This window comes from Cydia pomonella, chromosome 13 (genome assembly GCF_033807575.1).
Source record: "Cydia pomonella isolate Wapato2018A chromosome 13, ilCydPomo1, whole genome shotgun sequence".
NCBI lineage: Eukaryota > Metazoa > Arthropoda > Insecta > Lepidoptera > Tortricidae > Cydia > Cydia pomonella.
Window position 1 is genome coordinate 14,981,059 of NC_084715.1, and position 20,212 is coordinate 15,001,270.

At 38.0% G+C, this 20,212-nt stretch overlaps 2 protein-coding genes across 2 annotated transcripts; one reads left to right on the forward strand and one right to left on the reverse strand.

Moving 5' to 3' along the window:
- The first annotated feature begins 1,901 nt into the window (after positions 1–1,901).
- Positions 1,902–3,364, forward strand: LOC133524372 (zinc finger HIT domain-containing protein 3). Its single transcript, XM_061860353.1, has 3 exons — positions 1,902–2,116; positions 2,382–2,527; positions 3,070–3,364. Exons 1-3 carry the CDS (start codon positions 2,055–2,057, stop codon positions 3,252–3,254), a joined length of 393 nt encoding a protein of 130 aa, XP_061716337.1. The 5' UTR covers positions 1,902–2,054; the 3' UTR covers positions 3,255–3,364.
- A 328-nt stretch (positions 3,365–3,692) lies between these two features.
- Positions 3,693–19,797, reverse strand: LOC133524358 (uncharacterized). The gene is made up of 10 exons (XM_061860336.1): positions 19,413–19,797; positions 19,025–19,234; positions 14,073–14,182; positions 9,965–10,133; positions 9,572–9,724; positions 9,033–9,150; positions 8,465–8,647; positions 8,215–8,302; positions 7,859–8,094; positions 3,693–7,591 (listed from the first exon to the last, which is right to left on the reverse strand). Exons 1-10 carry the CDS (start codon positions 19,496–19,498, stop codon positions 3,779–3,781), a joined length of 5,166 nt encoding a protein of 1,721 aa, XP_061716320.1. The 5' UTR covers positions 19,499–19,797; the 3' UTR covers positions 3,693–3,778.
- Between the last annotated feature and the right edge of the window lie 415 nt (positions 19,798–20,212).

The following is a 20,212-nucleotide window of genomic DNA, read 5'->3' on the forward strand; positions in this document are numbered from 1 at the left end:
AAAAAACTATGAAAGTTACAAGAAATCGAACAAAAAACAAGTGCGAGTCGGACTCGCCCATGAAGGGTTCCGTAGGTACCATTTATGACGTATTAAAAAAAACTACTTACTAGATCTCGTTCAAAACTTCAAACCAATTTTCGGTGGAAGTTTGCATGGTAATGTACATCATATATTTGTTTTAGGTTTATCATTCTCTTATTTTAGAAGTTACAGGGGGGGGGGGGGGGGGGGGGGGGGGGGCACACATTTTACCACTTTGGAAGTGTCTCTCGCGCAAACTATTCAGTTTAGAAAAAAAAAATATTAGAAACCTAAATATCATTTTTGAAGACCTATCCATAGATACCCCACACGTATGGGTTTGATGAAAAAACTTTTTTTTTGAGTTTCAGTTCTAAGTATGGGGAACCCCCAAAATTTATTGTTTTTTTTTTCTATTTCTGTGTAAAAATCTTAATGCGGTTCATAGAATACATCTACTTACCAAGTTTGAACAGTTTTTTGCCATTTGGCTACGGAACCCTAAAAATTAACTTGTAAACCGCCCAAGTAGACCTAATATTATGTAGTACGAAAGTACCTACACATACAAATGCATATGTAGATGTGCACGCACACATACATAACTAGTTTCGGATACAAAATAGAGATAGCGCTTCGAAATTAGTTTCCTTAAAATGCTAAGTTTCCTTAAAGTGGGCTCTCTTTTTCTATATACTCACTTTACTATTTGGTACACATGTACACACCAAGGCTCCCCGTTGTCTGTTCTCAGCAAGTTCTCAGTACAAAATTTGATACTCAAGCCGTAGCCATTTAGGTGGTGGGCAAGTTGTGTATGCTGTGTAGCTGTTTTTAACCAACTAATAAAATATGTTTTCTGCAATAATTGAGTTATTTTATTATATCATAAAAGTATTCATGACTTAGCATTTCTATGATATACATTTTTAGTGAAGATGTCGAAGCTTCAATTAATTGCCAACCACCAAAATGTCTACGTCATGTCTAATTTTGTACTGAGAACATTATTATTTTATTATTTATTTATTCATAATACAATATTTACATTGTGTTTGAATTATAATTATAATAAAATTACTTAAAACTACATGTAACATGAACAAAAAAAAGGCATTCTCTACCAGTCAACCATTGGGTCAAACAGAGACATTGGTGTATGTTGGTGCAGGAAAAAATAATAACAAATAATAAGGAAAAAATTAAACGTGAAGTCAAATAATATTAAAAATATATAAATACATAGTTAAATACTACTACTTATATAATGTATAAAAGATATAAGACTAATACATATAATTATGTACATTATACATGATGGTGAACCTTAATTAAGTTCTTCTGACAATAGATGCTTGCGAAGTAGTCGTTTGAAAACGGGTTTGCTTGGGGCTTGTCGAATAAAGAGAGGGAGGGTATTCCAGAGACGGATTGCCTCAACGGCGAAAGAGTTAGACATAAAACTTAAACATGCATAGATATAATAATAAAGCCATTTATTCCGAACTATATACATTTATTTATTTTTTGTTTTGTTTATTTATAGTATTTATATCCCTCAGTTAGGGATGCCGTAAGCTCTAGGCCTCCAACTGTCTCCATTGGGTTCTGTCTGCAGCGAGCCCTGTTGCATTCCTCACGCCATTTTGTCTTCATACTTGAAATAATTTTATTTGATTAGAATTTAATTGATAATCGATCCTGAACAAATTAGAAGGATGTCGGAAATATAGTATTTTAGCGTACTAGATATTTGTTCAACAGTATATAGTACAGAGAGCCAAAATATAGTACAATACTATATAATATTAATATAGTACGGTTGGGAACCCTAGTGGTAACATGTGCTCTTGACATTTGATGACATTGACACTGACAGATGTTTTCATGTTTTTACTCGACTCCATGCGTATCGTATTAAAATCAGCGATTGATATTAAAATCAATTCGCTTTACTTTGTTTATTGCAACTGCAAACAAATGTGGCAGAATTACATCTAGTCCCTATTCCGTCAAAGTTAAGTTTCAGAATGAGTTGTGTACAATGTGGAGAACAATCGAAATACAAATGTCCAAAGTGCAGACAACCTTAGTAAGTTTCCGATTATGTATTGAATCTATTGTATGTCTGATGTTTTCCGTTTATGTCACTGGTCGTAATAATCAACAAAAAGTTTTTTATTTAGTATTTCCTTGTCCTACCTAATTGCTTTACAAATTTCTAGTCACCTACTACCGACTACTTGACTACTGAGTCAAACAGCAAGATTTTCCAGTCGCTTTTTTGTTTTATAAAGAGTTATTAATCTGATCGAGTATATATTGTGTTATTTTATTTGTTTTTTAATTTGTTATAGCTGCTCAGTAGCATGCTGCCAAAAACATAGGGAAACTCCATGCGAAGCTCCACCGAAACCAGATGCTACAGAATCAGAAGTGGTTAAAAAAGAATATGAGTTTCCTACTGAAGATACTGTGCCTCAGGAAAAGTTAAAATTATTGGGTAGCATTTTGTCAATATATTTTTTAGATTTATAAACCCTTGTGTTGATAGTTGTAATTTTTAAAACAGTGACAGTTTCTTAAATAAACTCTTGAATTACATTCAAAATATTTTTAGCCTTTGAATGCTTCCTGTCATCATACATCATCATCACACAAACATCACTTAAACACCAAGATTCTGGACGCAAGAAAGCTAATGTAAACCTCACTCGAAAGTGTGAAGGTTACTTTGACAGCATCCGCCATAACACCTATAGTTGTCCTTAGCAATGTTGGCATGACAAGTAACAACGCTTTTAGGTGTTCTTGGCGTACAAAAGGTTAATGGCATATAGTTCTTAAATTATGAATTAGTGAATTTAAACACCATAAAGAAAAGAAAGAAATGGTTTCATAGACTGGACCAAGGCAATGAGTTACAAGATAGATAATGATAGATAGATTTATTGCCACAACAAGGTTAATTTACTATTATTTTACAAGAAATAGTTAATCACTTTTGCATATAACAAGTCTAATTGTTTATTATCTTAATTTCAGAGGAATCAGCAGATTTAAAGCAGTGCTTAGCAAATCCACATGTGCGTGAACTATTGAAGGTTTTAGATAGCTCACCCTACCCCGATACATTATTTCAAGAATACATGCAAGAGCCCATCTTTACAGAATTTGTTGATGCATGCTTAAAAGTTGTACAACCCCCTGAAGAGGATGACCAAAGATGACTGTTTTAAATTTGAGGCAACCCAGGCAAATATTTGAGAAACTCATCTCTAACTCACATTCTTTCTACCATTACTATAAATAATAAAAACTATGAACTACTTATATCAAAGATTTTGTTATTTCTCAAAATGAACCATTCTAATAACCACCAAGGGACAAAATCACAAGACAATATTTTTTTTACTATTTTTAAATCGGAACCTTGTTGTTTTAGTAAATTGGGATGAATTTCGTTTGTTTGAGAAAGCCAGGAGACAAAAGAAATGCTACTTTATTTGGTTTATGAATGGTTCTATTTTTATTGAAACAGTGTACATATTAATGCACATTGGGCTTTACAAGGCTATAGTTGTTTGTAGGATTTCTTAAGCATCTGTTAGGGTCCTACATCACTGATTTTGGTTGGTTGATAAAAATAGGAAATATAAACTACACCATACAAAATCAAATTCATGTAATCAATTTTTCATAATAACTTACGTCAAATAACTACAACATCATATTACAATATACAACATTGATGCTATGCATCTAACAAAGCGTGTCTTAGTAACTTCTCCAGATCCATAGACCTTTTTCTTTCTTCTTCAATTTGTTCCTCTAGTTTGTCAACTTCGTATTTACAATCTGTGTATTTCGTGATATTCTCGTCAACTTCCCTGATACTCTCTTCTACAATAGTACTGTCTTTATCTTCAATCATGAGATACTCTACTGAATCCAAAGCAAGTTTACGGCGCTTCACATTTATAAATTCGTCTATGTCATCTACATATTCTATCGCTTTGTGTTTTAATCTACAAATAATATCCAAATCAAATAACCACTGGGCATTGCGGAACTCAACTAATTTTGATTTCTCATATATAGCAAACCGATTATCAAAGTCTTTCAGACTGTAAATTCTTTCATATACTATTAGATTCAGGAAACTTGCCAAATCAAATTGTTCAAAGTACACTTTGAAATTTTCATGGGGCATTCTCAATATGTCTGATAGTTGAAATAAGGTGATTTCACGTGTGCTCTTTTCTGGGTGTTGAAACCATCCAATTTGGGTGCAGTATTTATATATCTGCTCTTGCATATTGTCGACACTAACTGTCTGATACTCTCCTGTCGGAGTAGGCAATTTTAAGTGTTTCATCATATTTTTTATAGAAACTATATTTTCGGAAGTAGCAGAATTGCTTGTAATGAATTCATAAGGTTTTGGGTATAATGTTTCAGTGTTCAAATACTTTTTCAGCTCTAATGGGAATAGTGGGTAGTTGAAAAGATCTTCTTCAGTAATAACTTGAGTCAATTTTTCCACACTTATATTATAACATTGGACTAGTTTAGGCAAGTTCTTCATAACTGTATCTAAACGAGTGTCTTTTATTCTTCTTAACTGAAACCATATTTCATTTCCGAGATATCTCTCACATATAGATTTTACATTATCAATTTCAAGTGGGGGCACATGCGGATGGTTTCGAGCCAACCACTTCAATGCACTTTTTGAGGTCATTTTCAGTGAATCATATAAATTATTTGGATCTACAACAAATATTTTATAAACAGAGATTATTTTGTTTTTAATGCATTGTGATAGAAACGGTTCTAATTCATGATTAGGTTTTTCGGGCATTATCAATGCGACTGGAATAACTTGGTACAGATATTTAGTCTTTAAAATATCTTCAATAGTGGATATTATGTCAACATCTTTTTCAGTGATGTAAAAAATAAGACCGTTGCTACCCTCTATGGCTTCATTACAGCTGTTTTTACTCTTTTCAGTCAAACTTACAGATATTGCAATATCCAATAACTTATTCCAGGTTTCTTTCCCTACATATATTAGACTGCTTGATACTTCATGTTCTTTTTTATCGCTAAAGGAGTTTAGTATCCAATCTTCAACATGGATTTTTCGGCACATAAATGGAGTACTAGGAGATACTAAAGTAACTTTCCAAAATAATCCTTTGTCGTACGAATAATTTATCTGTTTCATTCGCTTGAGAATGGGAGATCTGATTAATTCCATCAGATTGAGAGTTTCGGGTGTTGGAAGTTGTGGTAATTTTCCACTAAATTTGTAACCTTTGTGGATGGCATTCATATTCTTTAGAGCAGCATTTTCAACCATACGTTTAAGACAAGATGCCTCTTGAATTGGCGTCCTATTTGTAAGCCAAACTGGTGTATCTTCTAATAAACTTCTCCTTTTTATGTTTCTAATGTAATTTTTACGCCAAATGTGAAACCATTTCTTCATCAATTTATTCGTCCATATATTTTCTGCAAGCATTTCGCCATTACAAATCTCTGAACACAATTCAGTAACAATCTGTTCATTCACAACGCCCGCAAATTTCATTAATTCATCTAGTTTTCTAAATTCATCTTTCATCATATCTATAACAGTTTCTTTGTTGATTTCATCAGCAAGTTCTTCTGTTATTTCAGTAGAATCTTTATCAACTCTTAGTATAAATAATCGTTCTTCTTCTGCCTTTCGTTTTAATTTAGCTATTCTAGCTTCTTCCGCCCTTTTTCTTTCTTCTTCTTCTAAGCGTCTCTTTAGTTCTTCCTGTTTTCTTTTCTCCTCTTCTTTACGCTCTTTTTCTTTCCGTTCTTCTTCAATTCGCCGTAACTCATCTTGTTGTCTTTTAAGTTCTTCTTGGCGCCTCTTCTCTTCTTGTCTTTTCAATTCTTGTCTTAATTCTTCTTCCTTTCGTATTTGTTCTAACCTTGTCATATCCTCTTCTTTCATTTTAAGTTCATGGAGCCTTTGTTCTTCGAGCTGTTTTTGAGCATCATCGTTGAAATCAAATACTTCGCCGTTGTGTTTATTAGCTGAACTAAAAAGGTTTGTAGCTACTGAATTGAATTTATTTTTACTTTGGAATATTGAGTATGCTTTTTCTTCTGTGTTCTGTTCAGTTTTCACTGCGCTTTTAAATAGACTTCCAGGTGATATCGCATGCGACTCTCCATTAGCAGTAAATAACGATTTCGTGTTATTAACATTTTTCTCCGAAAATAATTTATCTGTATTTAGTGCCCCAAATACACTTGCTGGTGTTTGAGTCGAAGGTTTACCAAATATACTTCCTGTAACAGTTTGCCCAGCAGTATCAGGCTTGCCAAAAAGATTATCCTTGGCACTTGCAAATATATGTTTACTTCCTAACACATTCTGGTTACCAAATACAGCACTTGGTTCATCTTTCTTTGAAAATAAGTTGCCACTTACAGACCCATCAAACAACTTTTTGCTGTCTTGTTTATTTTCGTTGACTAATTGACCAAAAACAGAAGGTTTGACATCTGGCTTTTGAAATAGAGTTCCAGTGGGTTTTGACTCCATAAATGCATTTTGGCCACTCTTATTTTGATTATTAGTGTCATTAGTAGCTTTTCCAAAAATATTCTTATTTCCACTAGATCCCGCGAGCATGCCGAACAAAGTGCTATTATCTTCTTGGGGTTTAGAAAATATAAAACCGGGACTTTTCTCAGGCGAGTTATTAATAATATCCGCTGGAGCTACCGGTATAGCCGGTTTAAACGAAAATAATGCTTTACCACTTCCGCTAGTGTTGTTGATTTGAGGACTGCCGAAATTTAAAGGTTTTCCGGGACTTAGCGATTTTACTTCAGGCTTAGCAAAAACATTTGACTTAATTTCTAAACTTCTATCCGTGATTGCGTTACTTATGCCACCTTGTGCTTGGCGCTGAATTTCTGCTCTTAGAGATTGGACATCTTTATTACTGTCGTTGTTGGTGTTATATCCTTGATCTTGGGCAGTTAAGGCTTCCTCTTTTAGAGTACCGTCTTTGTTAAAACTTGAATAGGGAAGATTTCTTCCAAAGTCTACAACAGGTACTTGTCCTCCGGCAATAACTGCGCCCACTTTACATTGTCTCTTTGATTCAATGAGGTGTGGGGCACGCGCGACTGGGAAGGGGTCACTGTCTTCTATAAATTGATTTCTGTCGAGTATAACTGTCAACTCCTCGTCATTTTTAGCAAACCGTAAACCGTAATGATTAACAAAAGCTTTCATTCTGTCAACTGATTCAAACGCGAGGGCATTCATTAACTCTTCAGCCGGATAGCGCGAACCACCCCTCGGGGCGAACGCCTTGACAATTCTTGCTAAAGCTCTAGCGCGAACGTCGTTGAAGTACCTTAGAAGAATACAGGCCTGGAGGTATGACGCTTCTTCTTTGACAAGGCGGAAAAACCGGACGTAGTTGTTATTATCCAACGCATTAAATACTTTTATGGCAAATGTGATGGCTTCCGATTTTTGTATATCCACTGGCAGGTGTTTTATCTGAAAAAGGATTTTAAAAACCTTTAAATAACAATTAATTAAAATTGATCAATTTTAACTGAATTTAGTATAGTTTCATGGTGAGTTTATTGATCTAATTACATGTAATTTTGTAAACAAATCAGCATCAGTATTGTAGAGTAAACTGCGAAGGAATCTGGATCACCTCCTCATAGTAGTTTCTAAGCAAAGGGGGTAAGGTATCGCTGCAGATAACCATACATCAACTTACAACCAAATACATTTCAATCATAAATATGATCTAACCTCCCACCAAAAATTGGCATCACCCAAGTTGAGCAACGCTATGTAGCCGCGGAACTCCGCCTCCCTCGGCTTGTCCTCCGGGCCCACGTCTCCGTACATGTGCTTGAGCGTCTGCAGGCACTTGGTGAGGTTGTCGGTGTTGAGCTTCTGGTCGAACTGCGTGTGCTCCAGGTCGGCCAGCCGCGCCGCGCAGTGCGCGTGGAAGCGCGCGCACATCTCCACCAAGCGGATGGACTCTGTGGGAAAAGTTTGCATCCTATTCAAACTACTGTTGGCCAGAAAAAAATGCTTCATGATTAGTTCAGCTGTTCCTTTATTGGTATATTTGATAAGAGTTTCCTGAGGAACACACTCACCCGCACAACAAAGAGCCTGCTGCGTTATATCTTTCCGTATTCCACGAAAACGGTCCCACATGAAGTGGAACCAATCTGCGAGAGTAACCTTAAACAATCATACAACATACTTTAAGAATTAAAAAAATATATCTAAGTCTTTTGAATCATTGATATAATCCAATCATTGCATAGGATCTTTAATATATGGGATAGGATTGTTTTTAAACTTGATGGTTTATAGAAACTCTAATATTAGTGGGGCACTCACTTGTCTTGTAGTGTCAGCGATCTCAGACAGCATATAAGCGCAGGTCCGCTCGAGCACGACGGCCGGCCTGAGCTCGTAGCACATGGGGATCTCCTGGTCGGCGGAGCTCCGGCTGTACTGCTTGACGGCTCGCCATGTCTCTAGTTTGTAGTCGCAGTCTGCAGTGGTTTCGAGTGACATTACCTAAAATTTAGATTTCAATATTTTAAGCCGTGTTGTCAAACTCAATCTAACGTGTCCAATTAACACAAATGATTAAAAACTAAAATATTTATAGTACAATCAAAGGTCTCAGATTGATCTATGTGACTTGGATTTTGAAAGGATGCAGACGTCTCTGCTTGTAAAGTAAGAACGCTAAGCACGAAGAATTTCGTACATTAACCCGCCTGTTACTATGTCTATCGTACGGCGTAATTGAGAGAGAGAGAGAGAGAGAGATAGCTGTCAATGACACCGTGCGATTTTCGAAATTCCTATAACTACTTATATAATGAAATGGCGGATCAATGTACGAAATTCTTCGTGCTTAACGTCAATACTTTATGTATATTTTTAAAAATGTTACCTGATGCTCTGCTTGTCTATGCAGGCGTTCTTTTTCAGGGCACATATCAGGGCATGTGCCTATAGTGGCTCCACCTACTTTTATTCGACCTCCTGCGCCACCCCATGCTCTCAAAATTCTATAAATTTACAATAATGTTATTATTTTAAACACAATATCTTAATCTTAGTAAATAATACAACCCTTTTTCTAACATTTGGCCATATTTCATAAGATTAATGTGGAAGGTACTTATACATATCATACTACAGACACAACAGGAATTATCAAACTGAAAAAATTCTATTTTGGGACCATTATCGAAATCACGAAAATAAGCGCCGTACCATTTAAAGCACCAGCATACAATATTAAGTATTATTTTTACGTATTGTTCGTAACTATGTAATCTGAACATGACTAACATAACCATTTATGATAACCTCAGAGGTTTCTCTACTCGAAAAAGATAATATTAAGTAATAAAGTTATGGCACGTGGCATTATAAATTGGTTGTAGACAGTAAAACTATGATTTATCCAGTGCTAAATGTGCCTACCTGTCTCGAGCATCCAGTATCCGCCACTGCTCATCCGGGGTCGAAGAAACCTTGTACCGCAATTGGTGCAGTTCAGCAGCAGCTTCTGTTGTGCTAAGTGTCGTCTGGGTTGTAGATAAAATCACTGGGGACTCTATGCCACTTTTTGGTTGGCTGAAATATAACGGTATAAATGGAATTAAACTTAATTGTAACCATTGATAAAACATTTAAGCCCAAAATAAAGTAAATAAAATTAAACTAGCTTATAGCTAGAATTCTTGATCTTGATGCTGTGATTTGTCCCCTCTGACATAAATTTACTTTTTTGCGTAAAAATTATATTGTGATGGCAGCTGCCACATCACATAAAAATATAAAGTAAGTATGCAATACAAAACAAGTAAACCTCACATTGTCACTGGTTTTTCACGGACAGGTACTTTCTTCCTCATAGGTGAATTACCCTTTCTTATTGGTGACTCAGCTTTCCTTACGGGTGAATCTCCCTTACTTGAAGGTGAATGTGTGATTACCCTTGAGAGTATAGTGGGCTTGCTTGCCTCTTGAGAGACATCCATGCCTAAAAAAAATAACAATGAGTTTAAGAGCAGGCAGGGCAGGCAGGGGGGCTTACCTCTCCCAAATTATTTTAATCTTTATATAAATTACTTAATATGTGAGCTCAGCAACACGCATGTCAAAAGTGAGTGTATGTGCCTCCCATTCTCCCGAATGGTCAGAGACTAAAGAGGGTGACGACCTTCAAGTACCTAGGGCATTTGGTAACCGAAGATCTGCGCGACGACGCGGACATCGATACGAGCGCAGAGCATTGGCGATGAGAGCCAATATGATAGCCCGCAGGTTTCATCGATGTAAAGCCCAAGTAAAAATAACTCTGTTCAGAGCGTACTGTACGTCGCTGTATACCTGCAGCTTATGGACCAGATATACCCAGCGATCGCTAAATGCTCTGCGGGTCCAATACAACGACGCCTTCAGGGTGCTGTTGCGGCTGCCGCGATATTGCAGCGCGTCTGGAATGTTTGCTGACGCGAACGTGGACGGTTTTCAAGCCACGCTCCGCAAGCGTTGCGCCGCGATGCTTGGCAGGGTGCGTGACAGCCGCCACAGCCTCCTGGCTAGCGTGGCTAACAGGTGGGACAGTGGCCTTTTGAAGCACTGGTCCTCCATGCATGTTAGCCTTAATAATAAATTCAATTTAATGTAATATAATTGAAGGTAATATTTTTTTTTATTTAATGTAATTTATATGATCAATTTATCATTTTAAAATTTTAATGGCTGTAATTTAATTTAATTATTTTAATTCATTTTATTTTAAACTGTTGTACATTTGATTTAATTTTAAAATTTTAATTTTAATTAATGTAATTTAGTTATAAGTTGTATAGGTATATATGGATTCCTTATTGTCTGAAATAAATGTTTTTTTTTTCAGTACTAAAATTTTTGGTGCATAATGAAGGAGTAGGAAAGATCAATAAAACAAGAAATAAGTTATTAGCAAAAAGAATGATGTGGCCCGCCAAGCTGGCAGTACGACTCTATTTGCAAGGGTTACAGAATGAATTTATCTTTTTAGGTCTCCCGTTATTCATACTACCAGTCGCAGGGTCCACTATCACTATACATTATTCCCCCCAAAAGCAAAGTCCCCCGCCGCGTCTGTCTGTATGCAGGTATAAACTCTAAAACTTCTGAACGAATTTTCATGCAGTTTTCACCTATAGTATACCGGCCTTTTACCCAAGTGTTCTAGAAATGGATCTTGGCACAAGTAATCTCGGATATTAATATATTTCGTTTCAGTGTATTCAGTATGATGTTTAGAACACAAATATATATGATGCCAATCGCGAAAATGGTAGTAACTGTGACGTCATAAAATCGGGAATACAAAGAAAACATTTTTATCTTGTGAATATACCCACACAATGCAGAGTTGACTTTGAACAAACAACTTAATAACCGCGTACACACAGAGCGAGCATACGCGCGAGGCAATTTCACGCACAAACCGGCCAGTGTAGACGTGCCTCGGCCGAGGTGGCGCGCTCGGGCGAGGAAAACGCACGTGCCGCTCGGCCGAGGCACGTCTACACTGGCCGGTTTGTGCGTGAGGAAATTGCCTCGCACGTTACGTGCTCGCTCGCTCGCTCTGTGTGGACCCGCCTAATGGATAATTCCTGAATATATACCAAGTGTCTCAATATCCTGTATATAATGTTCAAAAATAGTCGGGTCCACACAGAGCAAGCTTACGCGCAAGGCAACTTCCTCATGCACAATACGGCCAGTGTAGACGTGCCTCGGCCGAGGCGGCGCACTCGGGCGAGGAAAACGTGTACATGTGTGTGCATAATCGTAAATAACGATACTTAGATAATAATAGTACAATGTTTCATATTTACAATGGTTTCTGTCTTATAGAACATGTATAAAAAATTACTTGTTTTTCTTATTTTTTCGCAACTGTATTAAAAAACGTCGTTCGATACACGTGCCGAAATGTCATTCTTCACTCGTCCCGAGTCTTGCCACGAGCCGTAGGGGAGAGATATCTCGGTACTCGTGAAGTAATGACACACTTTCCGCACTAGCATCGAAATGTACTTTTTTTTTTACTGAAAACATACCATGTGCAGTATCAAATGAAAGCGCTTTGTGAGTAGACTACAAATATATAACTACTTGGTCTAACAATGTTATCAATTATAATTTTTTTGGGCGTTTTCTAATAATTTGTTGCACCAAGTGTTGAAAATGTTATAATGTATATTTGTTATCTACTTACAAGCCTTTTTATTCGATACCCTAAAATGGTATGTTTAAAAGAAAAAAACCTTTGTACCACCGAATTTATGACGTCACAGTTACTACCTCTACCATTTTCGAGGTTGGCATCTCATATGTATTTGTATTCAGGACATCACATTGAATCCTTTGATACCATATACATATATACGAGGGTGGATTGAAAAATTCGCGGCCTGAATATTAAAAACAAAACAGAGGTTTTTTAATTTCTTTTTATTTTTCTACATAGTCCCCGTCGAGTTGAATGCACTTGTCCCATCTGTATTCCAGAGCCATACCTTCAAAATAGGCATCCACCTCAGCTTGGATCTCGGCGTTGCTTGAAAATTTCATACCACCCATATGTTTTTACATTGGGGAACAGATGAAATTCCGATGGTACTAAATCGGGTGAATAGGGTGGGTGGGGCAATAATCAGTCAAAAATAGACCAAATATGATCACATGATTTCTGGACGACCCCTTATAGGACACACAGATGTAAATTAATGTACATTTGATAGTTCAAAATTGGAAAAATGCAGCTGGCATTTGGGATTTTGCTCTGATTCAGATAAAAACCGATATCTGAGGCCTTTTATTATGCCGCGGATTGAATTTTAAAATTTTTCACCCGCTCAAGGTGAAAATCGATATCTGAGGATCCGAGCGGCTCTTCATTATGATTCTGAAGTCATATTTGGTAAAAGCGCCCTCCATCTTAATGAAACGCCCGACATCTTAAATATATCCATTTTTGCTCTTATCATCATTCATCATATAAAAGCAAACACGGGGAAATTTAAGACGTCGGGCTTTTTTGCCAAATTTGACCTCATATTCATTATAAAGTTCCTCTAGGATCCTAAGATATCGATTTTCATCTTGATCAGAGCAAACATGCAGAAATTTGTATTGAACACGTCGTCATAGGAACAGTTTGTATGGGAAAATATCATTATTGTATTTACTATTTTCCTCGCATTCTTTCCATATTTTTTCACCGTTCAAACCGTCCCTGGACCTAAAAATATTCTAATAGCAAAATTAGCCCAATCGGTCCAGCCGTCCGCGAATTTAACGAAAAGTTTTAAATAGCAGCGAGATACAGGGACTTTGTAAGAAAGTACACATAAAAAACCTCCACCTACACCGGCGATTCGTATTTACTATCACAAATTTAAATTATTAAATCAACAACCTGAACAAATTAAAAATGAAAGCTTCTTAATATCAATGGTTGTTTAAAATGCATAACATCATCCCCATATAAAGTCTGTTGTGATCAAGAGAAATCAAAATAATATGATCCTAGCTAAAGTTTACGTGAAAAGTAATCCCATATTTTTTCCAGTGTTTGTTGGAACGACTAGCACATCATTTATCCGCACAATAAGGCCTATTTCTTTTGTTAAAGATATAATTTGAATACTTCTTACTATGACTGTGACAACGCGCCATTTGCGAACTAAATAGCTCCGCGGCACAATGTTGACGCCCCGCCCGCTTCGGCACAATGTGTGTGGGGTCATTTTTCAGAGCTAGTTCGTCATCTATGTTTATTATCAATCGCTGGTATATGTAAATAGTTACAAGATTCTTTGTAAATTTTTGATATACTTTCATACTTTGTGTGACTTGGCTATGCCTGCTAAACCCACACTTAATAATCTACAATATCTAGATACAAGATACATACGGCTTTGCCTTGTTACATAGGTGGGAGCGCCTCCCATGGCTGAGAGTTCTTCTTCTACATCTGAATCAGGCACCCAATCTGGATCATCCTCCCGTCTGCTCTTTCTTCTTCTGAAAACAATATTGATATTTGGATGTGAAACTCACTCTTTTCCTTGTGTAAAAATTTTTAGCAACTAAAACAAAATGTACTATATTTACCAAATATTTCCAGGAACAAAACAGAACTAAATTACCTATAGATGTATAACTAATATATATACTGATAATGTAAAGCAGAAAATTAACACATTGAGTGCCGGGAACCCGCTTGGCGGGCGCTCTGTTCGTAGTCGCTTTCCTCTACAAAGCGGGAAAACGCTAGAATCGCTACGCGTGTAGCGCTACGAAAACGTTGGCAGTGAATGCGTCAAAGCAATATTATAGCTTATTTCAATCACTTCTTAAAAGAATGTAAATAAAAAAAAACCTACATACCCATACAAAGTGGCCCTGACCTGGAAGATGCCCGGAAATCGGAAACATGGTCGCCCTACATCAACTTGGCGCCATTCCGTCGAGTAAGAATTGGGTGTATTGGGGATGGGGTGGGAGAACGTTACCTAAGCTGCCCAAGACCAGAGTCAGTGGAAGAAAATGGTTCGAGCCCTACACCCCAGCAGGGAGTAACAGGATAAAAAGACGAAGAGGATGAAATTATGTTGTGAGAGTTAGAAACATTAAAACTATGATTTTTGAATCACCCTAATCTCCTTATGTAACAAATATGGGGCACAAAATACTGGATGGCGATCTTCAGCTGTGGTAGATAGAGGATACATTGATTCTCAAAATGTTGACTAATGTAGTTGGCTTTTATTTGACGGGTAATATCCATTCTGGGTAGAAGACAGGTTAATTAAATGTTAATAAGTAATTAACAGATATTTAGAAGCGCTGGTGTCCTAGTGGTAGGGGCGTGCGACTTGCAATCAGGAGGTTGCGGGTTAAAATCCTGGCTCGTAGCAATGAGTTTTTCGGAACTTATGTACGAAATATCATTTGATATTTACCAGACGCTTTTCGGTGAAGGAAAACATCGTGAGGAAACCGGACTCATCCCAATAAGGCGTAGTTTATCCTCTGGGTTAGAAGGTCAGATGGCATACTCTCCGACAGTAGAGTAGTCGTAATGGCTCTAAAAAGCCATATAATCACATCCAAACTTATACACGAATGCCACGAACGACTAACGGAGATATGTCATAATAATAATAAGATCACTTTACAACGGATCAAGGGACACAGTGGATCCCGGGGTAACGATGCTGCGGACGAGCTCGCCAGGCAAGGATCGAGTGCGTTGGCGATTGGCCCAGAACTGATTCTCCTGGCACCGTTTAGCAAGGTACGCTCAATGCTGCTGGCACGCACAGGGAAACCACACACAGGACACTGGAGAAACCAGACTGGATGCAGACAGGCCAAACCAGCCATGCCTGGCATCAACGAAAAACTCACAAGGGCGCTCCTTCAACTAGGGAAGGTCCGACTGAGTATGGTAACCAGTGTCAAAACAGGTCATGGACTATTTTACAAACATCTTTTCATAACAGGTGTCACAGACTGTCCCTTATGCCAAGGATGCATGGAGACAGAAGAAACAGCCCCTCACGTGGTGCTGGAATGCAGTGGAGTGGCCCCATACAGGGCAAAACATCTCGGATCCCCGAGAGACCTCCCTGAGGGCCTACTAAACTCCTACAAAGGTTTGACAGGATTCCTCCCCCCCGCTGCCACGCAAAATAGGCGCCAGTCGTAGAGTTGCGGAAAATCGCCCGTACTACAATACAAGGTCAGATGGTAGTCGCTTTCGTAAAAACTAGTGCCTACGTGCTCCTAATGCTCCTTTCACATCATTCATAATAATCATCAATCAGGATTTTACAATAGGGTTTATTACACAAAACTCTATCTAGGGGTGCCTATTCCACATACTGAGGGCCCACCGCGAAACACGAATAACATAAAATATTTATCTATCACTCTTGCATATTCAAGCGTCATAAAGAGGCCAGATAATAAAAAGATTTTTTTGTGTTTTGCGGAAGGCCTCTGTAAACAAACTGCCTTGATGCGTCAATGCCATAGTGAAATCTTCTCAAAAAACTGTTAAAGGCATAGTATGTATAAGTTACTCTATGGTTTATGTGATGTGATCAGTGCCGGATTAACCATTAAGCAAAATAAGCACTTGCTTAGGGCACCACGTCTAGGGGGGCACCAAAATCGTGGGAAAAAAACGGGTAGTTTGTACATGAAACTTTGTGCGTCATGTATAGGGCACGTAAGTGCGTCTCCAACGCAGGCCTTTGCCCCTACGAGGGCCCATTCTATCAGGCTTGCAATATGCTGATTTTTTCATCATACTTTACCTATTGGTTCGTGGTTGATTTTTGATTTCCAGCATTCTGCAAATCTGTCAGCCTTTGGGCCAAAGGGCCTTACACCCAACGTAGAGCTCAGTTTTAGAAATCTACTTGTCTTCAATCCTACGTGGAGCTTTTTCTTCAGCCTTTTCGGAGTGTCGAATTTAATAGTAGATCTACAGTTTTGTCTTAATTTATAATTATGTCGTGTCCGAATTTCGCTCTCTTGCAACTCGGCCTTCGGCTTCGCACCGAAGTCTTAACAGATTTTCGAGGATCGGAATTTGTCGCTCATGCTGCCCGAGCTCTTGCACACCAGATTGGTTTGCGACGTATTGCACACGGCCAAGCTCGTGCGAACTAATTGTCAGTTTTATTATAAAAAAACTGATGACGGAATCAAAGGCTAAAGTGCAGGTTCGGGGCTTCGTTCCCCACGAAGGTCGAAAACCAAAAGTTTTATTTGAACCAAAGGTTTCCTTTAGCAGAATTAATCTTTGGTTTCCTAAGATGTAATTAAAAAGTGATGCCACCCAGATTTTTGATTCAGGTTTATTTTAGCTTCGGCGAAGTCGGTCAGTCGGAGGTCAATAACTGTTTAAGTTTAGGTTCTAAGTTACGTTTGTTCTCATTTTCGACAAAATCTAAAATGTAGATCATACCACATTTCATTGAAATAGGTGCAGCGGTTATTGATTCCCCACATAAACTTCCACCCTTCTTTACACATCCTTATTTTTTAGATTAAAACTATCCTGTCCTTTCTTGGGACTAAACTGTGAACTGTTGATTATATTTTTGGGTCTAAACTAATTATCTCTATACCAAATTTCAACTAAATTGTTTCAGAGGTTGAAGCGTGAAGAGGAATATAAAAAAAATGAAAATTTTACATGTTTCCACTTCGGAACGGTGTCAATGTGATACCATACTCGTAAATGAGTTCGGCATTCCCGATTTATACGAAAACGATACCAAACATAGCCTACTAGCTTAACTGATGTAGATATCAAGGTAAAGTTGAGAGCCCACCCCCTCCTCTAAAAATTTACACTACAAAACTTGGTGGCTCCACTTTTTAACTAAATCAACCCTTGGGTCCTAACTCTTAGGGGCCAATCCTGCCAAAGGAAATCTTCGGTTCGAAACGCCTCTTTCATCGGCTGCAACTAACTCTAATCAAGTGACCTTTTGAGCGAGGCCAAATGCCGATCAGCAGGAGAGCCATGATCAAATTGGTCCGAATTCGTTAGGTCTTATTCATACTCGGCTTACTTTATGCAAAAGTTAGCCTTAAGCCTCACATAAATTTGGCCATGTGTCCAAATCCAGGCTTTCGTCTCTCGCGGCTGGGCATTATGCCTTATTTACAATTCGCCATTGGTTTTTTTTTATAGCGCGCCGCCATCAGACTCCCCGGGCGTCTAACCTTATGAGGACCTCAGCCTTCGGCCTCATTCACACAATTTGTCAATTCCAAGTTCTGCTTTCTTGCAGCGTGGCCTTTGGCCTCATACGTAAAAGCGCCGATCGGACCGCGCTTTCCGCCTTATGAAGAGCTCAGCTTTCGACTTAGTTTTTTAAGACACTTGGCCATAGATTCTTGCCAGAGTTCGGCCCTGCTGAAGCTCGACCTTTGGCCTCACATGAATGCGCTTCTCAGAAAAGCTCTCTTTTCAACCCTGTGTGGAGCTCGACCTTAGTCCTCGCTTACACTGGGTATTTTTTCAGTCACAAAACCCAGCTCTCTCGCGACTCCGCCTTTGGGTCTTGCTCGGAAGCGCCAAGTGGCCACTCCGGATCTTCAACCTTATGAGTATGGCCGTTGGATTCGTTTTTTGACTATTTCCACCATTGGTTCAATTCCAAGCACTGCTATCCTGCAGTTCGGCCTTCGGCCTCGCACGATTGCCCGCCACGGTAGAAACAACTGAGTGTCAACCGTGAACCACGTTCGACGTGTTGTCTCCCTGTCGCACATACGAATTTACAATTGCCTCTGGGCCTCAATCCTTATGTAACTTTCGGGTTACTTTTGGGCATGTTACTTCTGGGGTTTATTTGTGAAGTGAACCAAAGCAGGTTTTAATCACATAGTTAGCCGGAAAGGCAAGTACACAGTCATACATATAGGTAATTTCACGCATGCTTTGATAAAGGTGACATTAGGATGGCGACTGCACCAGAATTACTGTTGCAACGTTACTGCTGCAGCACTGTCAATTTCCTTGATAAAATAAGTAATGGATTGAAAATACAAATTGCAGCAGTAATGCGACCAAGAACGTCACTTAGTTTACCAAAAAAAATCAATGTTGTCAATGTAATCTGGATGAGCCTAGGCAGAGGGGGCACCAAGATCTAGAAGTGCTTAGGGCATCAAAATTTCTTAATCCGGCACTGGATGTGATAGTGGTGCTCCATGGCGGCAGAACATTGCAGTAATACTCCCTATTCATGAAGAAGCATTAGTAATGTCATACTTAATAGTGTTTTCTAAATTAAGGTTGTGTATTGTATTTAACAGTTATGGGCTAATACTTACACTCGAGGTTTGAACCGAGTGACATCAAACATAAAGCCATCATATGCCCCAGCATTAAGCACCGCTCGTTCCATAGAAGAGGGTTGGTCATATTCAACAATGCACATTTGCTTCTTGGTGACCAGGCGTATTCTCTGCACTTTACCAAACTTGCTGAAGTGCTTCTTAGCTGCAGCTGGTTCAAGAAGACTTTCAGGGACATCAGAACATCTATGGAGACATTTAAATTATTAGCAAGACATTTATTGCGATCCTCACACATTAAAGCACAAATTTAAACAATGTGTCCTCACAGTCTTGACAAAAACATAGTGTGATAGATAAAATGTTTGTTTATACTAAGTTAGTAACCTTCAGTTAGTAAGTATATTAAAGAACTACATCTTACGAGATAGAGGTCTTCGGGTTAAATCCAGTTCCAGGAGATGTTTTCAAAATTGGACTTTTTAACTTCTTGGGGGTTGTTGACTCCATGTTATAAGCTTGTTTTGAAATGAATTGCTGGACATTTGCTATTCGAACAGGTTATTTTGAAATCCTTCAAACATTTAACACAACCACGAACACAACATGTTCATGTATTTTGAATCATAATAACAAGTGAAGCGTGTTATACGTCCGGCATCTAATTTTAAATCAACAAGTTTATTACGCGTGTTACATTTATAGCACAGCAGTTGCGTTTTATAAATTTCTTTGGAGCATATTTTAGCTGTCAACTACTTTATGGATGTCCTTCAAACTGCATGACGCCGTAATAATATAATTATACTAATGACGCCATGAATGAAAGACAAAATTTAAAAGCGTGTCCGTCAACAGCGCATCAGCTGGAGTGTATTGAGAATAACAAAAAGTCTAATAAAAATACAAATTTATTTCTGATAATATTATTTATCTTTGGGAAAAAAGAAAACGTTGCGAAAATTAAAGCGGGAAAGAAGAAAGTTAACAAACTACAAAAACGCCTTTTAATGACAAATTGATAGTGTTGCCTAACAAAAAAATAGGGCTGTTTCAGTCATTAACAAAATCGCTCTGAAATTACCTAACCATGGCCAGCTTTTGCGGTTCCAAGACTATCCAATAGATGGCAAGAAGGTTTAAATAAAGTTATCTAAGTCCGTGATAGATGGCAGTAAGAGTGAAAAAAAAAGTGAAAATAAGGAAAATGAAGATAATCGGGCT